The 22,486-nt window shown below is 41.7% G+C and overlaps 2 protein-coding genes and 1 pseudogene across 3 annotated transcripts; all 3 read right to left on the bottom strand.

The window, feature by feature from the left end:
* Positions 1 to 1,002: 1,002 nt before the first annotated feature.
* LOC133919737 (probable peroxygenase 5) lies at positions 1,003 to 3,578 on the bottom strand. Of its 2 annotated transcripts, XR_009909963.1 has the most exons (7): positions 3,405 to 3,578; positions 3,193 to 3,315; positions 3,012 to 3,097; positions 1,789 to 1,883; positions 1,568 to 1,693; positions 1,204 to 1,479; positions 1,003 to 1,128 (listed from the first exon to the last, which is right to left on the bottom strand). XR_009909963.1 is itself a non-coding variant. In XM_062364228.1 (6 exons), exons 1-6 carry the CDS (start codon positions 3,481 to 3,483, stop codon positions 1,335 to 1,337), a joined length of 654 nt encoding a protein of 217 aa, XP_062220212.1. In that variant the 5' UTR covers positions 3,484 to 3,578; the 3' UTR covers positions 1,003 to 1,334. The 2 variants fall into 2 exon arrangements, 1 of the variants encoding a protein (XP_062220212.1); XM_062364228.1 differs by having other exon boundaries at positions 1,003 to 1,479.
* A 5,387-nt stretch (positions 3,579 to 8,965) lies between these two features.
* On the bottom strand, positions 8,966 to 14,077 carry LOC133918079 (probable peroxygenase 5; annotated as a pseudogene).
* Positions 14,078 to 20,129: 6,052 nt separating this feature from the next.
* On the bottom strand, positions 20,130 to 21,302 carry LOC133919736 (nudix hydrolase 18, mitochondrial-like). Its single transcript, XM_062364227.1, has 2 exons — positions 20,734 to 21,302; positions 20,130 to 20,612 (listed from the first exon to the last, which is right to left on the bottom strand). Exons 1-2 carry the CDS (start codon positions 21,112 to 21,114, stop codon positions 20,511 to 20,513), a joined length of 483 nt encoding a protein of 160 aa, XP_062220211.1. The 5' UTR covers positions 21,115 to 21,302; the 3' UTR covers positions 20,130 to 20,510.
* Between the last annotated feature and the right edge of the window lie 1,184 nt (positions 21,303 to 22,486).

Raw genomic sequence — 22,486 nt, 5'->3', positions numbered from 1 at the left:
AGATCGTAGTATCCTCTACAATATACATTTTTTTCAGGATTTTTCATGACTATTTTGATATTGTATTGAATTTTGAGAACAATAAAACTCAATTTTTTTATTTTATGTTGGAAGGGCGACATCTTTATTTATTTAAAGGTGACGCCTGTTGGAAGGGTGACAGCGTACAATGGACGATAATAGTCTATTTTTATAATTTTTTCAAATAGACGTCTAGTTTTGTATTTTTTTTATTTTCGAAATAATTTTTTTTATCGTTTCTCCTCCGTGTTCAGTTCAGTCTGCTCAAATGGACGACAATGATACTCGTCAAGATTGAGCTTTGTACTTCCAACAAATCAGGTGGTTGACATGAGTCTATGATTGCCTGCACGGTGCCCTCTGTCACCTACCACCTGAATTGCACGAAATTGCACATGCTACATTTTGAAACTTTGTTGTTTTTTCCCAGTCAGATCTGAGCAGCGGCATCAACAGCAGAGTACCCACCTGCCACGCAGATTAAACAACAATCCTGAATAGAAACCTCGTTTGCTGCCATGACTAGGAACCGATATTGCCTTGATACTTGCGATTAGCCAGGTAATACCAACAAATGCAATCAGTTAACAGCACATGATAACAGATGAACAAGATGCCATCTGAACAGTCACCACCTGCTACAGATGTAAGCTCTCTGAGCAGATAGATTAGCGCGGCAAGACAATGCTAGAAACCTGAAACTTAGTTGGCTTCCAGTGTACTAAGGTCCAGTTTATTTCAGATTGTAAAAGCTAGATTGTGATTAAAATTTAAAAACTAAAATAAACAGCTGGATCGTAAAAACTAGATTATAATCACAATCCAAAAGTTAAAACAAACAGCTGATTAAAAAAACTAGATTGTTACAATCCAACACACAGATTGTAACAATACAGCAATCCATCTTCCACCAGATTATAACAGTCTACCATCCAACTTTTATAATCCATAATCTATAAACTGCTTTTCACAGTCTCCAGCTCAAACAAACAGACTCAAAACGGGCTCGATTGCAATAATGACAGAACAGAGACAAGCATCGATCACGGGGGGAGAAGTGTCAAACAAACAAGCAGATCGCACCGAGACTGTTCACACTCGTCCTACCTGCAGATTCTGTTCACACTTGTTCACACGGTTAATGCAATGCTTGACGGCATGTTCACAGCGCAGCCCTCCTACCTGCAGATTCTGTTCACACTTGTTCACACGGCTAATGCAAGTTGCTGGACGGCATGTTCACGGTGCAGCCCTTATCCTAATCGAATTTGCTTGTACCAGTAAGTAAGACGAGACTCCTCTCAGTCCAGTTGTTACTTGTCACCAGATGCCCTCTCCTGCACCAACTGGTGAAACAGGCTCCCGTCGTAGGCGCCTCTCGCGACGTCCTTGCGAAGGAGGCCGTCCTTGTCCTTGCCAAGGCTGTACAGGATCTTCCACTCCGACGTTGCTCCAACCCTGCAAGACAGAGACAGACACTGAGGCTATAGGGCTAAAGGGGCACTGATAACTGACAAGTATCATGAACTTTGGGCTGGATAATTACCATCCTTCGTAGTCACCAGGCTCTCTGTTCGCAAGGAGCAGCGCATCAATCTCATCTGATGTTAGAGCGTCAGGTACAGTTTTTGCGTTCTTGGTGAATATCTCGTCGAACTTTTCAGGAACGAACCTGCAGAATTGTAGTGTTAGCAAACCTACTGGAGGGTAACTGATGTATGTTCAACACTTGAATGAGAGAGGGACGTCAGCGAATCGATGGCTTACCTTCCTTCAGCGTCATATGAGCCTGTATCACTTCCATGGATCCCTTTGTGGATGTTCTCTATGTAGATATCCAAGTGCGATGACGTCGCGTTTTCCTGCATTTGTAATGATTCGACAACATTTCTTTAAAAATATTTCAGTTGCTAAGTACAAAGCATGTACTAAATCACAAGCCTGTTCTGTCACAATCATCAACTGAACCTCCCTATGAATCCTTAGGTTCGTTTGATGATTTGATTAGCATCTTGTCATTTTCCGCAATTAATCTGCTGTACTAGTCACATCTCATACTGTCGAGAATTCAATTTTTGTGGTGTTCGATTTATAACAGTACTGCAAACTGTTGAATCCTCCAGACCCAACAGCTCTTGTGAGTTGCTAGGCACTCTTTTAAGGTGCTCCCTCTTACCTCGCAAGTGGTAAGAGTTGTAATAGATCATAACAGTTGATTATGAATGGTCTCTTTTGCCTAATAAAAAATATATTTGTTCCTTCCAATAAATCCATAGCAACTAAAAGGAAGGTACAGATGAGCATGTTTAGCCTTCCTAAACTCAACCATTCATGCATAAATCAAGGGATGCACCTACCGAAAAGAAGGTAGCCTGCAGACCTACCGATATGGGCTTACATATCTAAAATAATTTTCAAAATGCAAAATAAAGCTAAACCTATCAAAACATTGTTGTAATTGGAGGAAAACATTTGTCCTCGAAAACTCAAATATCTATTGCGTGCACCACAATTCAAATATCTATAAGTTCAAATTTTCCATGGTAGTCTTAAAGTAAAAACCAGGCACACATTTTTAGAATGGTCTGAATTTTAAACTTTCATCTTTTCGAAATTTTACTTCCAGAATTTGATATCTATTGTTTTTAAACTTAAATGCATAATGAGAATATTGCTACACCAATTCAAATTCTTTCACTAATTATTTACCTTATTAACCACCGCTCTTAAAATGACAGGTGCCAAAACTTGTTACTTTCCTTGTTGCTATGCCATAATTGATTTTTTATCTATTACTACTCAGGAGGTAATAGGAATATTAACCCTAAGATCAAGTCACAACCCTAAAAATAACCGCTAGACTTACATAAAAATGGCATAATCTGTTGTCTTTGCAGAGAAGTTAGGCTTTTGTGCAAGTCAACAGCTTAACCAGGCACCTTAAACTCCGAAATACTCAGAGAGAAAAGGGAGAGGGGTGGGGGTCTTACAGGTCTGGTCTTGGAACCAAGGGCGCCATTGATGAAGGCAGCACTGATGCTGGACATGCCAACTCCGAATCCAAGGGCCCGAAACGCTGCCCACGCAACGACCAAACATACATGACCGCGTGAATTACAGCATGAACGAAGCGTATTCAGGAGTAAACTGGGGGTCAGACAAAGAGCTCACCTTGGTACGTCTCGGATAAGGAGACGACGCCGTCGCCGTCGCCGTCGAAGAAGGCCGCGTGCTTCTGCAGGTCCGTCACGCCGGCACCCCGAGCGTCGTCGTACGCCGCCGCCGCCGGGCTCCCTTCGCGGAGCCAGATAGGGACAAATAAGCAAACAGGTGGTTTGCAAAATCAAAATCTGACTACGATGTCCCGGAGGACAGTGTCTTACAGAAGAGCACGGCGAAGAGAAGAAGCAGGGGAGGCAGAACCCCCGCCGTCGCCGCCCATCTTCGTGGAGTGGTGCCCATCTCCGGCGATTTCTTCTCGACCCTCCCTCGCGCGCTGACTGCTCTACCCTTTCTCCTCTTGCTTGCAGATGGTCTCGTGCCCCCCCACGCCCTTCGGGCCCCTTTAAGTACAGTTGACCACGAAAATTGTACTAAGGCATAGCACGTATAGCTTATTAAGACGGTTTATTTACGTTAAAATTTATATTATAATATATAAAAGAAATTAATATATAGATAAGTATTATATGGAACAGAAGATAATTAAGATATATCGTATTAGCACAAATGTATACAGAGTCATATTTCCAATACAATTAGCTAGTCTCAGAACCCCTAGAAAACTAAAGTGGAGACATGCACTCCTGAACAACTGAAGCATGCACGGCCATGGCCTCGTGCCCCAGGCCAGCAGCAGCAAATGAGTTCGATTGGCGCCATCCTGTCCTATAAAATCTCGCTTGATCATAAGATATTCATCGTTTCCATTCAAATTCCTAAAAAGAATCTTTTGTTTCAAAAGATCTGGAATGTTGCCGGCTTATGTATCAATAAAAGAGAAGCATTTACATACGTCAAGTGGTGTAAAGTTAAGATGCTTGTGAAGGTGTATCTAGCCTTTAAGTGTGGTTTAGTAATTAATGATAATATTTACGGACTAATAATTATGTTAAGAATTATTAGTATGTTGTTCTATAAGGTATATGGAGGATTGAACATGAATTTATTGGGTAATTCATTTTGAGAGAAATCGGAAATCCTAAATGAGGAATTCATTTTGAGTGAAATCAGAAATCCTGAATGAGAAATTCGAGAGAAACCGAAAATTCTAAATGAGGAATTCACTCTAACAGTAACCGAAAATCCTGAATGAAGAGTTCACTTTGAGAGAAACTGTTTTAAGTGTCTAGCGATCTGATTGCCATCTACGCAAGGGCAACACTCAAGTTATGTGGCGGTTAAGTCACTTATTGAGATTAATTAACTAAATGTATGAGATTATTAATTGAAATTTTATAGACTAATCAAATTACTATGTGCTTGAATGAATAGGGTTATGTTCTATATGAAGGTAACTATTGAATTAAGATATTCAATATGCTAAGTTGGAAGAGTAAGATCAAGACAAACTTAGTGGACAATCTATACGCTTGATGCTTGTGGTGAATTATATGAAGATGATGTGCAAGAGAAGTTTTTCATACTTGGTACATAGGAAGTAATCAAGCGAACTTCATCAAGCTTCCATAATATTAAGAGAGGATCGGGATAGGAAGTGAGGATGAACATCGTCATCAAGCTCAAGTGAAGAGTTGATGACAAGCTTAGAAGAAGCATCGAGACTCGGATGATGTGTTCATCAAGTCCAACGAGATGGCTAGCTCAAGACAAAGGTATAAAATATAGAGTATTTTTTTTACCGGTCAATGGTAATTAGAGAAGAAAAATAATAGGATTGATATAATAAATATTGTACTATTAAGAGAGGTCTAGAAGATTGCTTGAGTTTTACCATGTGTTGATAAGCTCAATCTTGCATATACATACTCTCTTTTGTCGAATGTTATAGTTTACAAATGTGTTTTACAAATAGCTTAAGTCCATGTTTCTACTCCGTGTAACATGTCACTAAGTTTGCAAATGTGTTTTGCAAATTGTTATAGTGAATGCTTTAACCCTTTGTCGCATGAAACCATTAGTTTGCAAATTTATTTTTTAAGACGACTGGGGTTCAAGTAGTTTTTCTTGTGGTGGATCTTTGGACTGTGTTTCTAGGTTTGATCCAATATGTTTGAGATCAAGCAATCAGTAGGGATGTGTAGCTATCTGAATAAGCTTTTCGTAGAGTTTAAGATCACCTAAATAGGACATCGAGTTTAAAATTTATCGTTGTTTCTCTGAGTATCAGCTGTGAGTGGCGGTATGACCTCCAATATTATCGGTCTGACCGCTAAAGTTTGCAGAGAACCTTCGTTTTCTTGGAGAGGTTAGCGGTCTGACTGTCAAGAGAGCCGGTTTGACTGCTAGAAGTAATAGAGAACTTTCATCTCTCTGGAACGGTTGGTGTTTGATCGCCAAGGTGGTCGGTTTGACCGTCGATGGCCTGAAAAGGCTGTAACGGCTAGTTTCATAGCTGTTGGCTTGAGTGATGGTTTGACCAGGTTGTGTAATGTGGTCTAACCGCCAAATACAGAGGTTTGGGTCAACTTAGGTATAACAGCTAGTTTTGGTGGTATGACCTATATATACTTCTTATTCAGCAACTTAGAGTGTCTCTCCTATCTCCATTGAGCATCCTTGAGCTAAATAAAGTTCTCTCCACATATTTGTTCATGTGTTACACATAGAGAGAGATGTGATGCAAGAATCAAGAGCATTTGCATTCGAGGTTGAGTTTTAGGCACTTGGTGAGAGTCAAGTTAGTTTTTGCTTGTTACTCTTGGTGTTTATTAACACCTAGATGGTGCGATGGTGTTGTAATCCGGTAATCTTCTCAAATAAGCTTGTGAGAAGGCACGGTGTGATTGTGAGAGGCTTTGTGCATGCTTTGCCAAAGTGGTAAAGTATAACTCTGGTAGAATCAAGATAGTGAGTGGTTCATTGGATTATTCTCTTAAGATCAAGTTGCTCGTGGTGAGCCTCTTCTCATGGTGAGAATTGCATACTTAATAGAGGAGCGATTGAAGACTTGAAACCACCTCAATGTGCATTAGAGAAGACCGGTAAGTCTCCGAGACTATGGTAAAAAATTTGGTGTCTCCTATGTGGTTTGTCTACTTAAGCTTTTTACTTTATTCAATTTACATTCCTAGAATTATAATTATTTATATGTCACCTTAGGTTGTAAACCATGACATAAATATAGAATTGATCACTTTATTGAGACATAGATTTTATGAGGTTTATATGTGTTGTAACCGATCATTAATTTCGCATTAGATTCGGTTAACTCTTGCTAGAAATTTTAGAACCGCCTATACATCCTCCACTCTTCTGCCACCTTGATCCTATAGCTTGTCTTGCCAAAACCAAGCAAGACAGGAGGTAGAGAACTACTCATGAGGGATTGTTCAACCAAGAAAAAAGTAGATGTGGGCAACTAGTTCCGTGAGGTATTTAGCGCCAGCTGAGCACTAGGTGCGAACTTCATCTTGAATCACATAAACCAGTTGAGGCAATTGCTTCTGGTTCCAGCTGAAAACTCCGTCGTTCATCTCCTGCTAAATGCTCCAGATTGTTAGGATGGATAGCGAGCAGAGCCCATTTGTTGTAGCAGTAGGTAAGCGTGTAGTTAGTCCATGGTACTAGTCCTTGATATATTCAATAACCTACCAATTTGATGGTGATAGACTCGGACAGCCAGCCCACACATTGATGGCGCTCCAAATTGATTGTACTTCCTAACCTTCTTTGGAAGATATGGTGGGCCGTTTCAAGATTGCGGCAACATAATTAGAAAAAGTAGCAGTTAGGTCACTCCCTAAGCTATAGCCTATCTGCAGTCCTACACGGTTTTGTAGTAGTAGCCAAAGGAAAATCTTGCATATGGAAGGAGCCCAATTTTGCCAAATTGTGGTCAGAAATTCAGATTGCATTCCACCATTAAACTGCATCTGATAAGCATATTTTGCTGAATATTCTTCATTTGTTGTTCTTATCCAGGTGATTTCATCATTGGCCACATCAGTCGGGTAAAAAGTAGGCATCTCAATTAGATCACTAAGTTGCAAATATTCCTCGATGAGCCCAACAGTGAGGTTGTGATATAAATATCACGGATCCATCACTCCTCACACATCGCATCAACCACCATTCTGTTTTTCATTTGCTATGTTTGAAACGGTTTGGGAATAACGGTGCCGAAAGATGACCGTGCAGCTAGCTTGAAATCCAAAACCATGCTATCTGGCCAAGCTTCTTTGGCTACCTCAATGAATCCAGGGACACGTGTCTAAAATTGTTCAAACTTGAAGCTCGCACGCCTTGGTGACCACCATTGTTAGCACAGGAATAGGGAGCAATGGTCTAACATGAAGATAGGGCTTGTAGAGAGAAGGAAGAGAAAGACATATCCTAATCTTTGGTAAACCAAAGTGGGATTCTCCCTTTTATTGCTCCATGTATATTTGTGGTTATGAAGGGTAGTCTCTAGGAGCTCACATCTATTCAAGGTGTGCCTGAAACTTCCCATAAGCCTCCTATTAATATTCAAATTGTTCTTATCATTTGCTTCATAAATCAGGTTAAAATCTCTCATACATAGCCAAGGTGTCCCCTCTGGCGGCCATATGGACAACAACTCCTCCATGAAATATGGTTTATCAGCATCTTTCGAGGGTCCATAAATAGTGGTCAGCATGAATGAAATGTTGGAAAACTTCAAGGTAATCCACACTGAAAGAGAGAACTCTTTCAAAACCACATTAGTTGCATCAATGTAATTTGTGTCCCATGCAAGCAGGACACCTCCTCTTGTGCCTATGGCTGGAAGGTAGGCAAAAGAGGCTGATGTTTGACCCAAGAATTCAAGTCTCAATCCTGGATCAATGTGATTAAACTTAGTGTCCTGAAGGCAAGCTACTTTTGGTTTGGTTGCCTGCAGTAACTCGAAAACAAGCTCTCACCGAGTAGTGAGGTTGAGTCCTCAGACATTCCAGTTGAACACATATAAGTCTTCATCACTGATTTCAAACATAGAGAAGCAACAAGGTTTGTCAGCAACCAAAAGCTAAAATACATAGCAAAAGCACGTCACAATGTCAAACATTGAACCAAGTGGCCTGGTAAGCCTCCACTGAACCCAAACATATGCACCTGCCAACAACAAGCCTCTGCCTAGCACAAACCAACACATAAACTAACTTGCCCAATATAAGGTCGGGTGATGTTGAATTGAAAGGAGCTAACATTTGAAAATTTGAACAACAACTAAGGAGCAAATGTAGCAACAGAGCTGCGAACATGCAGGCAACTAGACGGCTCCAGTCACACGAAGCTGAAATCTCTTACAAATGGTGGAGGCAGTGGAAAGTGGTTGCTGAAAGTATACCGTAATCCTACTCGACTGTCTCTTGGATTGCACGCAAGTTAGAGTGGAAAAATTACTGGTCTAGATCAAATGCAGGTAGAACAGAGACAACAACAGTCAACAACCAAAGCCGACTGACGCCCAGGAGGTGGTTTGTTTTAGATCCAGTTTAAACTGAGGGAGCACATAGCTTTGGACAGGCTGACCCATCACACGGCCCACAAGTGAGAAACTCAAAACAAATAGGAATACGTCTCAGTGCAGCCCAACAACTCTATGCAATTTCTGCTCCAGAAAAAAAGCACGTACCAACTTAAACAAACTGTAAACAATCAATTTTCTTATGCAGCAACAACTTGTACCAACTTAAACAAACTGTAAAGAGGCTACATTTTACATTATCAACAAATTTTCTTATGCAGCAACAACAACATATATAATCAGATCAACCAATCATCTTGTTGCTCAGATGAATCAAGCCTTCTTCCCCTGCGCCACCTACCGATGAAAGAGGGTTCCATCATAGACGGCTCTCACGATGTCCTTACGAAGGAACCTGTCCTTGTCCTTGGCGAGCTTGTACATCATCTTTCACTCTGACGAAGCTGCAAGCCTTCATTGTTGTTTGTGCAAGGTCAAGAACAGAGACTGTGAACAAAAATTTAGGGGAGCAGTATCTTCTGAAAAACACTTCAGACTAGCCCAAAAATTATCATCCCTTGTCGCCCTTGTCCTCTTGGTTCGCCTTGAGCATCGCTTCAAGCTCATCTGAATTCATGGCCTTGGGGATGGCTTTGTCGTGCTTGGTGAACTTCTCATCCAACTACTCGGGAACAAACATGTGAAGCTTTTCAAGTGTTAGAAAACCTATAAGATTACACATCGCAATGGACAAATATTTTTTGTTTGCATTATGCGTCAAGGGCATATATTGATATTTTGTTGGCTATGCACCTTCCTTGAGCGTCGTATGCGCCTGTATCGCTTCCATGGATCCCTTTATGGATGTTTTCTATGTAGATATCCATGCGTGATGAGGTGCATTATCTTGAATTTGTTTGGATAGAATGAAAAAAATTCATACTATTTGCATTTCGTGGTGAGTGTAAGAAGTGCATAAGTGCTTCACAAAAAGAAGAAGAAGAGAGAGAGAAGTGCTCAAGTGACATCCACATGATCCATAATCGGGTTAGGTAGGAAATTTTGCTGTAAAAGAAGAGCATCAATTGGCCACATGCTAAGCAACATAGCAGCTAGCCATGTCAACATCATCACACGCTTGCAATGTCACAATCGGCGAATTCACATTAAGTACATTCGATTATTTGACCCTCATCATCTTATCAGATTTGGCAATATAGTTGTGGTACTGAATGTGGTACATGCACATAAATTATCCTAGGAATTGAAGTTTGAAGACAGCTTGTAACGGTACACGAGTACAACAGAAGAATGTGTATGATTAGTTGGTTTCAACACCTAATGTTGGGCTAGCTGCTTATAAATAATCAACGTGCTAATAATCTACCGAAACATAAAAATGCCATGACTTACATCGCCTCATCTGCAAAGCAAGGCTTCCCTACAAGCCTCAAGTTTACCAAAAGTCCGGAACCATACCAGACACAAAAAAAAAGGCCGTTATACATGACAGAGACGGTGTGAGAGAGAGAGAGAGAGAGAGAGAGAGAGAGAGAGAGAGAGAGAGAGAGAGAGAGAGAGAGTACAGGTCTGGTCTTGGGGGTAATGACGACGTTGATCAAGGCCGTGCTGGCTTTGGCCGTGACAGTTCCAACTCCAATCTCCTTCAAGCCTACCACCATCCAAAGAAACAAATCACCAATGTAGTATCGAGCACGATTATTGAAATTACAAGGTTGAAACGAACGACACAAAGCTAGCATGAAATGAATGTGCATGTATGCTCCATGTTGAAGTGTGGAAACAATGGTGGAAATGGAGAGGCGGTCAAGCTCACCTTCATACGTCTTGTCAAAGGTGACGATGTCATCGTGGTTGCAATTGAAGAACACCGTGTGCTTCTACAACGTCGTCATGCCGGCACCCAAACCATTGCCAGCCTGCGATGTGACCCCCTTACTGGCATTCACAAACGCAATGCAACAGTAAGAAAAAAATGCACATCTCGGTGGTAGCGCATAGAGCATGCATCCTTGTGTACCAAAGGACACAACAAGCAGAAGCAAAAGTGGCATGGCCACCATGCTTAGTTTATAGGATCAGCTTCTGCGGGGCGAAAAGGCAAAAGTACCTGGGAGAAGTTTTGGGTGACGCACGATATCCGAACAAGGAGAGCTACAGCTTGAACGGTTCCTAAAATTGCACATTCGTTGTTAGGATTTTGTTACACCATACATTATGCTGCTTGTAAATATGTTTCATAAAAGATTGTAGGGTTTAAAAAACTTGATACATGAATGCAAATCTCGTTTGATTGTCATATATGCGGTAGTTAGCAGCGGTAGATTTTCCATGTGAACATGGTGAATCGGATAGATTTGGCGTAAATTTTATGTGTTGTTAGTTTGTTAGAGTTAGAGGAGGAGATCTATGGGTCCCGTTCCGATCATGGTTCATGAAAATGATGGTATCAACGAATTGTAGAATAGACAATCCATTATGCAACAAATATGTGGAACAATCCCTAAGATCTGACCAACTTCTTTGGTTCTGCCAATTAGTATAGCCAACATATCAACCACTACGTTGAAAAGAATAGGTGATAAAGGATCACTCTATCGTAATCCTTGGTGGGTTTGAAAGTAAGAACCAACATCATAATCAATCTTGATCCCAACACTACCACACGACACAAAGTTATCTATCCATCATTTTTGTGATACTATTATATGTTTTTTTTCAATATACATAGTTTTATGATGAAGTTTTTTTAGGAAAAACAGTAGTGAAAATCCCTATGTGGTAGATATATTAACAAGAAGCTGAAAGGCCAAAGACAACATAGAAATGGAAACCAAAAAATAGGAAAAAGAGAGAGGGAGGGAGAACACTAAACAAAGGAGCAAGGGAAGGGGAAGGCTCTAAAAGAAAGAAGAGAGTCAGGAGAAAACCAGCAGCCTAAGGTATAAAGACATCCGGTTTGATTGCAAAAGAAAATCTTGAACTAAGCTATCTTTCCAGCCATTGAAGGAAGGGGGGGGGGGGGGACCTTCCTGAATATTAACTCATTTCTTTGTTTCCAAATGTTCCAGGTCACAATGATGAAAATTTCCATGAAGAGGGATAACAACAATTTTGTTTAGCCTTTTTTAGCATAAGAAAAAAAATTAGAGGTTGAGATTCTAGGTGATGTTGATAGCCCTCCAGCATCTGGAGGCAAAAGAGCAGTCGACAAACGAGTGGAAGGCAATCTCTTTAATCCTATTGTTGCAAAGCGCACAACTGTAGTCATCTCCCTCAACCTTGAATCATTTCCTTTTTAAAAGGTTTATAGTATCGAGTCTGTCCATTAGCAGGAGCCAGCAATACACTCTCAACTTGTTGTTACATTTAGACTTCCAGATCCAAAGGAAAGTAAGATTGTAAAAAAAAAAATCTTTGTAGAGATTTGAACCCCATATGTAATGCCACTCATCAGCTTGGTGTTGTTCATTCTGAATATGGATCATTTTGTCAGTCAAAACTGTAAACTCTTGGAATGCTTGCTCTGAGAGGGGTGTATGAAAGTGGTTGTGAATGGACATGTCTTGCCTGAAGGAAGTACTTGAGATGTTCTTATTCCTAGCATAGGAAAAAAGGCATAGGAGTTGTTCTCTGAGGAAGGAAGAGTTCCAAACGTCATTCCAGAGTAAGACTGAGTCTCTCATACCCACCTTACAAGAAGCAATACCTCTAAAATGGTCCAATGATTTAAGGATATCCTTCCATCAGAATGATCCTTTATTAAGCTCCAGGTGGAGGACTTGACCCCACTAATAATAAGCCTCCCAAATCAAGTGCACCTAGGGAACATCATTTTTATTATAGAACTTGTGAAGATTTTTTTTATCAAAAGAGCCTCATTCTGAATTTTAAGGTTCACAACCCTCAGACCTCCTTTTGCCTTCGGTCTACAAACTTTCTCCCAGATGATCAATGCTTTCTTTGAAGAGTTAAAATTAGAACCTCTCTAAAGACAGTTCTTTCTAGCTCTATCAATAATCTAAATAACTGTAGCAGGCAGACGAAGGGTACACATAGAATAAGTAGGGAGCGCAGAAATAATAGAGTTGGCCATTTCCAGTCGTCCAGCCATGGTGAGGAAATTAGATATAGCCGAAAGCCTTCTTTCAATTTTGTTCATTATAGGTGCATGATCCTCCACTCTTGGCCTTGTAGTACCCAAAGGAAGACCAAGATAGGTCAAAGGGAAAGAGCCCAAAGAGCAGCCAAAGACACCAGCCAAAAGGGAAGCCTTTTCTTGCGTAATGTTGATGGGGACTAAGCAGGATCTGTTGTAGTTTACTTTGAGACTTGTTGGATCTGAGAAGGTTTGCAGAATGCCTTTTAAGAAAAAAAAAGCTACATTTGGGATCCTTCCATGAACAAAAGAGTATCATTCGCATATTGGAGAATAGGGGAACTCCTGATCGATCTGGCTTTGAATAGGCTTAAAGAAGACCCTTGATCTGAAGGTTGCATTGATAATGTATTAAAGCAGATCAATGGCCAAGACAGAGGAGAGAGGGGATCTCCTTATGTGACCCCTCTTCTGCATTTGAATTTTTTTTTGGGAACTCCATTAAGCGGGACTGCAGAGGCACCAGAGTTCAGAATATATTTCATCCATGTGATCCATTTTGCAGGGAAGGCCAAAGACTGGAGCATCAAAATAATGGTGCGGTGTTCAACCATATCAAAGGCCTTTTCGAAGTCCAACTTCAAAATGATCATTTCCCTTTTAGACAGATGACATTAGTGAAGATACTCATACGCCCAAGCAAGATAATCTTGAATTGTTCTGCTTTTTATGAAACCATACTGATTTTGTGAATTATAGAGATAATCACCTTCTGCAGTCTATTCGCAAGGAGCTTAGTGATAAGCTTGAGGCTAGTATTGAGGAGAGAGATGGGCTTGAAGTCCTTAGGAGAAGTGGGGGGGGGGGGGCTTGAAGTCCTTAGGAGAAGTGGGGTTGTTATTCTTTGGGATCAAGGTGATGAAAGATCTGTTGATAGCCTGAAGATTGAGGGTACCATTATAGAAATCATCACAGAGTGAGTAGAAGTCATTCTTAATTATCATCCAACATTTCTTGAAGAAGAAACCATTAAAATCATCTGGACCTGGTGACTTATTTGCAGGCATATCAAGAATCACTGTGTCGATTTCCTCCCTAGAGAAAGGAATCACCAAATTATCAGGGGAGTTAGCTATGCGAACCAAACTATCTAGATCAAACTGCATACTCAAATTATCCATGGAACCCATTCTACCCTTGAAGGCATTTAGAAGAATTGCGGCCTTTTCATCATGGTCACTGACAAGGAAACCATCCTGATCTTCAAGGAAGGTACTAGTGTTCTTTCTAAACCTCTTTGTAGCACCAGCATGGAAGAACTTCATGCTTTGATCCCCCAAAGTGACCTATCTAATGGTACATATATTTCTCCAATATTCATTTTTGAACTGCAAAAGCCTGAGAATGTGATTTTTGAGGATTCTTGGATGAAGAGGTATCTTCTTTCCTCAAGTTTCTCCAAGATCAGAAGCACATGGTTATAATCCTTGATGAGATTGTTTAGGTTGGAGAGACCATGACACCATCTCTTCAAGACCCTTCTAAGAAGCTTCATTTTGGTCGAGATAATTTTTGAGCTGGAATTTTCTCTGAAGTCATAATTCCAAGCCGCTTGGACAATCTCCATGAACCCTGGTTGGTTCACCCAAGTTTTCAAATCAAAAGATTTGAGCTTTGGAAATATTGGATTCAATTTGAACACAACATGGAGAGTGATCAGAAGTTGGCTTAGAAAGGGGAAGTAAAAGGGTGTTTGGGAAGTCCACAATCCAGTTAACAGAGGAAAAGAACCAATCTAGCTGTTCAAGAAGGGGTTCCATCTGCATGTTGCTATAGGTGAACTTCCTTCCTTTTAAAGGGATTTCAAATAAGCTCATACTGCTGATAACATCATTGAAGATTTCGATATCAATAAGATTTCCTCCAGGATTGTTCCTATCTTCCAAAGAACGATAGAAATTGAAATCCCCAGGATTAATCAATTTTCCTCATCATCAATCTGGAGATCTTTCAAGCACTCAATGAAAGCCGTTCTCTTAGGGTCATGACAGGGTCCATAGATAGACATGAGGTACCATTGCTTAGCATTGAGATTAAAAGTGAAAGAGATTGTGAGGGCAAAAGAAGCAGCAAAGGTAATGTTGCCAGTGAAGAGAGACCCAATCTAGGTAATAAGGATGCCACCCGAAGCTCCCTTGAGGGAACATAAGCAAATTTGTTGAACCTTTTGGGGGCGATTTTCTTGAGAAAGGAGTTGTCAATAACTTCTATTTTAGTTTCTTGGACACAAAGGATAGAGCAGGCACTTTCCTCAATTTTGCTCCTAACGACCAGCCATTTCCTTTCAGCATTTAAACCTCTGATATTCCAGTTTAGAATATTCCAGTTTCTTTTGGAGTTATTCATTGCAAACACTTAAAGATAAAAAAAAACCCAATGTCTGACCATAGGTGAGACAAACCAAGCTGAAAGGCAAAACACAGTATTGAACCAGCAACGCATTACATCCCAAACTCATAAACCGGGGGGGAGGGGGTGCAATCAAAGACGAAAAAGAGTCCAGCAGGAGAGGCCAATTGTGAGGCACCAAGTACTAAGGACAGCAAAAATAGTCGCTGAGGCATACGAATAGATAGTCCACCAGGCCAGATTGCACAAGCAGAAGCAGTTGTTATACACACTGATAGGAAGTCTGGACATGCACCAAAAGAGCCGACTAACATATCTTGGCGTTTTCCTAGCCATACACACAAAAGTTAAAGATGTAAAGGACTATGCTGGGAGTCTTCATGCTCCCTCCTTGACTCTAGTAAAAGCTCATTCGTCATCTCCCCAGAAAGAAGACGACAAACCTCAACAGGCTCCTTTTGAATAGCATCAATAGATATGGCCGGGATCAATGAAGCGCAACTGCATACTGGTGAGGACATAGGCAAGTGCCTGCTATGAGGGATAGGGAAAACTAACTGTTGCTGATCCAGGGCATTCAAGTAAAGGAAAAAAAAAGCCTGTTGCAACTGATATCTCAGATAGTCATTATATCCCTAGTGGTGAGGACAGTTTGGTCGATGATGAAGAAGATAAGGAGTTGAGGAAGCTAGCCAGAGAATTCAAGCAAAAGCTAATGGCAAAGAAGCTAGGTGTGGATGACTACAAGACAGTAGTGGAAGCACATTTATCTTCATTAGACACGGATGGAGTTCTAGACTTCAAATCATGCTTCCACCTCCATAATGTCGCTTGTCTCAAGTTTGCTCATACATTTGAGATTGTCTTTTTTTGTTTGGTGGTTTCCCTTCTTTTATTTTGTCTTTTAGGTTGTGTGCAGCTTAGTCATGCAGAGGTCGAAAGCAAGCTCTTATGCGGTTGAAAAGTTAATAAAGCTTTCATTATCGAAAAAACAGTACTCCCTAAAGAGCAAGGAGAGGAGTAAGACAGTTGGACTGACTACTTTGACTCAAGTGAAGTGTATAGCTATGAAGATGATCGTGATAGTAACACAACCAGAAAAAAGAGTATCCATGTGCCGTATAAGAAATATGCTGAAACCCCTAGGTTTGCACTTGGTATGACATTTTACGGACAAGGACTAACCGAAGGAATCCTTGATTAAATATGGGTATCAATAAATTGGCATTTGAAATGTGTCAGGTACATGGAGATCCCAAGGATGCAACTCTTGGGACACAACAAAGGTCGACATTCACTCATGTAAGTAAGATTCAGTTGGAGCTATCTCGGATCATCTCAGTTGTCAGCCTTTAAGCTTTCCTTGGGTCGTGAGCCGTTGATCTCGCGAGTCGATTGGGTGCGGGTCCAACCAGCCATTGTTGTTTTTTGTTTTAGTTGCTTTTGCTATTGCTAGCATTGCTAACTCTCTTGTCTTAGTTGTCACTATTGCTTTACGCTGCTCAATCCCTTTTAGGTCATTGTACTGCCCAGTCTGAGTTTCTTCTTCTTTATTAATATAATGGATAGCCTGCCCCGGTTCGTTTCAAAAAAAAAAAGATTCAGTTGGATGCGAGTCAAAACATAGCAGGATACACACTAACTCTTGTTTACCTTGCCAGCTGCAGGCGATAAGAAATTTAGCAGCAGGGCTGCTCCCAGGACTACAAGGAAGGCTGGACGAAAGAAGACAGTAGCATTGTAAAGATCTTTTGAACCTGTGAATGTCATATAAGTGACATCCCAGAATTTGGCTACTAGGCATGCCTTATTAACTTGTGGAAATCTGGTGCTGTGTTTTTAACTTGGCTGCTATGCATGTAATGATAACCTGATACCAGAACAAGCTCCTTTTGTACTCATCCTCTTGAAATGGGTGCATGACCATTGCCATGCGCTTGTGCTGTTAAGTGCTATGTGGTTGACTTGAGTTTCTGAATGCAGTCCTGTTTAACTGAACTTGTCCATTTTAACTGAACTGTAACTAGTTTTCAATGACAATGCTGCAAAACATCAAGCACAAATCATCACTTCCACTCAATGCGACACCAAATATTTCAAGCCTAATACACTTCTACACTTACAGTACATGCATATTTCACATTCGCCACACCCAACAAACCAAACAAAAGGATTGCGACAAAACACAACAATCAGAAGCCCTTCTGCCACGTGATCTCATTTCTTTACCTCATGCATCAAGTGCTTGCTCCTTTTTTTTCGAACGGACGGTAAGAGAGTTATTGAATTTATATTATGAGTAAAAGAGTGTACAGACAAAAGAAAAGTCCATCAGCAGAGCACTACTACACACCAACTAGAGCCGTAAGCAAGAACATAACACTTGGACTAGCAACAAAAAAACTACTAAAGAAAATAGATTATTAAAAAGAAAAAATGCGACACCACTGTTCAAGATCTTTTTTAATGCCGTGAGCCACCTGCAACGGTGACTGGGCTTGGTTTCAAGATCTTCTTTGGCTTGCTCCTTTTTCGTTCAGCTTCTTATTCAGTTCAGCCTTGCAGCCGGGGCCCGTCGCTGTTGCTCGTGTACCAACCGCTCGGCCGCCGCTGCGGACGCCGTCCTAGTCCAACACTGTCGCGTTGCGTCTCCCGGGACTTGCTCGTGCCAAGTGGCCAGTAGATGAGGACTATGACTACCAGGACGGCCCGAACTGTCTTCGGAACCGCCCACACACCGAGACCTAGCTGCCTTAGCTTGAACAGGCTCGTTCGCCCGGATCAGCGACGGTTCTGATATGGATTGAATCAGCCCATCTCAAGTGCCAGGTAAACAAAGCTCTCGGCTTCTACTAAAAAAGGGTGCCAGGCAAATGGCTTTGACTGCACGGACGCGAGCATTTCGTAGCACGCAGCTCTGCCAATGAAGGAAGATTAAGTTGCTGTTTGTTTGAGCTTCTGTTTTTAGTTTTTTTTAAAATTATGTTTTTAATTTTTTTAAAAAACTGTTTTTGGAAATAGGCTGTTGGTTTTTACAATAATTTTTTAGTTTCTCAGCACGTAGCTTCTCAGAAAAACATATCTCAGCGAGCTTCTCATATTTAGTTTATTTTTCTTAGAAGCAGGTTTCTGACTTCTCAAAAACTATTTCTCTAGAACCCCGTTTATTCTGACTTTTAGCTTTTAATTTCTGTCAGTAGCAGTTTTTCTTAGAAGCAGGCTTCTGACTTCTCAAAAACTATTTCTCTAGAACCCCGTTTATTCTGACTTCTAGCTTCTAATTTCTGTTAGTAGTAGAAACAGAAAATAAATAGGGCATAACAACGGAGCTCCTAGATGTTCACTCCTGACAAACAGCACTACCATTTGAAATCGAGGTTGTCGGGAAAGAGAAGTAGAAAAAATATCCTTCACGGTTCCGATGGCAGCCAGGAAAATCCTTTTCCTGCGTCGAGACGCCATCGATTCGTCTGATTGTTCTTCCGTATCCGTCAGTATCACGCGCCGTAAAAGCGGATGTCACCAAAAAGAAAAATCACCGACGGCCGCCAAAATCCACCGGTGCGCGCGAATAAACGGCTAAAACCGCTTGCCAACAAGAGCTCGCGTACACGACAGCAGCAAACCAAAGTGTCTCCAGTTGACGAAAAAAATCTATCGGTGTTACGAACGTCTACTCCTACAACATGTCGAGGTGATCATCATTTATCTACATGGTGGATGTTAAAACGGTAGACAAGATCTACTTAATACTAATAATATACATCAAGTAACAGGTATACATGATAATTTTTCATTTGCACAAGATTCACTATTTTAACATTCATATTAAAATAGGTGATGATCATCCAAAGAACGCTACAATAGAAAGTGTCTACATCACATCTGGATATATCTTTTTTTCCCGTGGTTTATGTTTATCTCTCGCGCGTGTCACCTAACACTTTGACAAAAATCACGCACACGTGGACAAGAACGGATGGCGCCGGATTAATCATCGCCTTGTAATAATAATGCCACCCCAAACCCAAATTGCTTTGTAAGCATGCCAATCTGTCGTAATAATTTTTACAGATTTACTAGGCTTCAATCAACTAAATTAGGGTTTCATTTTACTCAACGCGTTGTTTGTCAAATCTTTCAATGTGCATGATCTGTTTTTAATCAGAGGTTTTTATCTATCGTATATTAAAGTATATATTTCTACTATAAAAAATATTATTCGCTTATGAATCAATTTTTTAATCAATCGTTAGATCTTCATCCAAGTGTCAAATGAAATATATCTATTTTTGTTCGATTGAAAATTAGCAACTTTCTAATTTTTACCTTCCCGCTCCCAGACAAATCTTATTGTCCCGAGCCGGGTCAAGTCAATGGTTTTACAAAAATAAAATCGGAGTGGGGACCATCAGCGGGCCGGTGACAGTGCAGGGTCGCTGTCGCCACGTCGAGATCGCGGTGAGGCCGAGTAGTTTACTCATCGCCGAAGAGAAACCCGGCCGTTGTTATCGGCGGGCCACGCTTTAGAAAAATCGCGAGCACGACGTCTCGGCGCACAGCTGCGTGATGGGAATGGGGGGCCCGGGAGCAGTAGCTGCTCAGGGCCGGACAAGGGACAGGTCAGTTTCTGGCACGGTCGATCCTACATTCCTACCCGGCCATCACTCAACGGGTTGCAGAAGTTGTGTTCTTCTGATCTAGAAAGGCGATGGGTCCGTGCTGTTTGATCTGGAACACTCGCTTGGTTCAATCAGCTGGAGTAGCTCTCAAGTGCTTAGTTGTAATTCACGCCTATGTGTGTTTTCTCAGCAATGCAAATAACCATTTATCGGCTGGCAGAGGTAGCAAGAATGCAAGATGCCACTCTTGAAGAGCACATACAGAGGGACGAGGAGTTTCAGATGTTGCTGTCTTCGAGCAACTTTACTGCTTAATTAAGTAGTTACGAGTAATTACGTGTGAAACTTTCATGAACAGGCTGCATTAATTTCACATCCAAGAAACACTAATTGCTAAAGTACAGTTTTTACACTTCCAAAGAATCGTGAATTGCTACGCGCTGTTCTCTGTGTGTCCTGTTTGATTTTCTTTACTTTCTCTTCAATCATTTCCTGTCTAACTTCATACGCTCGAGAAAGCATCGCCAGCATCGACCACGCAGCAGAGCAGGTCATCCGTCATCGTCATCTCTCTGGTGAGGGCGGCCAAATATACTCAATCCGAGCCCGGCAAACGCCGGCCGGCCGGCCTGCCGCTGCACCGAGAGAGGCGTGACCGCGTTCGTGCTCCTGATTCTTCCTTGCGTGAATCGCTCCCGCGCGAGCTTCGCCCCGCTCGATGAATCAGTCAGAGAGCAGACTGCAGCTTCGCGTGCCGGGAGACGAGCTGCTCGAGCGCTTCCCGCATCCACCAGTGCGAGCATCCGTCCATCACTTGCTGCACCGTTGCCTGTTCCATCAATGGCGAACGCAGGTTAGATGACATGTTCTTGCAGTAGTTTGCTGTGAATTGGCAGGCTGTGCTGCGAGCAATGAAAAGGTGTTTGCGTGTGGAGTCGATCGATACTCACCCAGGTGCGCTTGCGGGAGGCCATCTCGGGCCACTGGTGGAGCTCGTCGGCGACGCGGAGCGGGAACATGAAGCCCTCGTAGGTCTGGTCGACGTAGCGGCGGCTCTTGTAGTGCCAGAAGCCGAGGACCGGCTCGGTGTCGCCGAGGACGCCGGCCTCCTCGAGGGCCTCGCGCCGGGCGGCCTCGTCCATGGACTCGTCCTCCTCCCACCCGCCCTTGGGGAACATCATGCCGTGCCCCTTCTGCGACGTGATCACCAGCACCTCCAGCTCGCCGTCGCCGCGCACGCGGTACGGGATGCAGCCCACCACGATGCGCCCGCCGGTGTTCTGGCTGTACCTCTGCAGCTCGCGCCCCTGCCTCGCTAACAGCACGGCCATGGACGGATGCTGGTTGCTTCGGTTGGCTAAAGAAGCGGTTTGGAGCTGGTGAGGTAGGATGGATGGATGGATGCTGCAGCAGCTGCTGGTTTGCGGCCATGGAGCTGGGGATCGCGGGGTATTAATATTGCGTCGAGTCAATGGAGCTCTGCTTGATGGTGGTGTTGCCGACTGAGCGATAGGTAACATGGGCATGGAGTATAGACAATCAGGGTATCGGCTGAGTGTGTGCACACGACGAACGGATCTTCTGTGGCGTATGTCTTGCTGGACGCTGTCCTCGCTTCAGGTGGTCATAGGGTTTTCACTTCGATCAGAGATGCCTCCCAAGTGTAAAAGGATTATTTTTCTGGATATTTTTGACTTTTTGGGCGTGATGATTTATATAGCTGAAAAGCGGAGTAATGTTTTATTATCGGACCATGTACACCGTTTTATTTACCTACGCTAAGTTTTTTTTATTAGTTCCGCTTCAAATGTATCATACACTAGATACTATATAGAAATTCACATCCATTAAGCCATCTATGATTTATGATTTGTGTATATAGGAGAATTGTAGTCAAAGTAATTGCTTGCAAGAAATTCAATTTTATCATCTATTTCCAACTCTCTCGTATGTTTCTGTCTACGATGGCTTCTCACGTATAATAGTATTGTGAAGCACAAGAGGATTAATAGCATCAAAACTACTTCCATATGCTTTTTCGAAGGATGATGGAGACTTTGACCATGTCACGTGGATCATCGATTGAATTTTGTTCTTTCTAGCTTGAGCTTTGGACACAACATTTTAACTAATGCTCGTCAACTACATGATTTCAATGTTCTTGAAGATTCCTTTTGGTTCACTGGCAAACATTAGTTCATTGACAAACATCGTGATCCTTCATTTATTTGGATGCTATGGACTTGTTCAGAAGCTTGGGCAAGAAATAAGAAAAGAAAACACCATACAATCTAACACCAAGGATTCTGGTAACTCCTAATAGGCTAATAAAACCCAATAGAAGAAGCACCGTTAGCTTTGAAAGGCGTCATTTGCCAAATCAGCTGGACGAGAAAGCATAATTCGATTATAACATATTTTTTCCTGTTTTGCAAATTATGTTTGAATATAACTTGGTTGTGTGCTTCTGAGCGATACAGAGGTCGAGAGTAAACTCTTATACGGTTGTATCATATCGATATAATGATGAAAAGAAATAAAATTCGATTTATCAAAAAAAATTCAATTATAGCTTATCTCAAAATTAAAAAACCAAACTGAAAAAAAGACACATAACCACCGCCACCAAACGGAAGCATCACCATCATCTAATCAGGTAGGCATCGCCTGCCGTCCATAGACCGCGTCCACTCAAGTCAGAGC

This window comes from Phragmites australis, chromosome 5 (assembly GCF_958298935.1).
Source record: "Phragmites australis chromosome 5, lpPhrAust1.1, whole genome shotgun sequence".
Taxonomy (NCBI): Eukaryota; Viridiplantae; Streptophyta; class Magnoliopsida; order Poales; family Poaceae; genus Phragmites; species Phragmites australis.
This window is presented reverse-complemented; position numbering and strand designations above follow the sequence as displayed.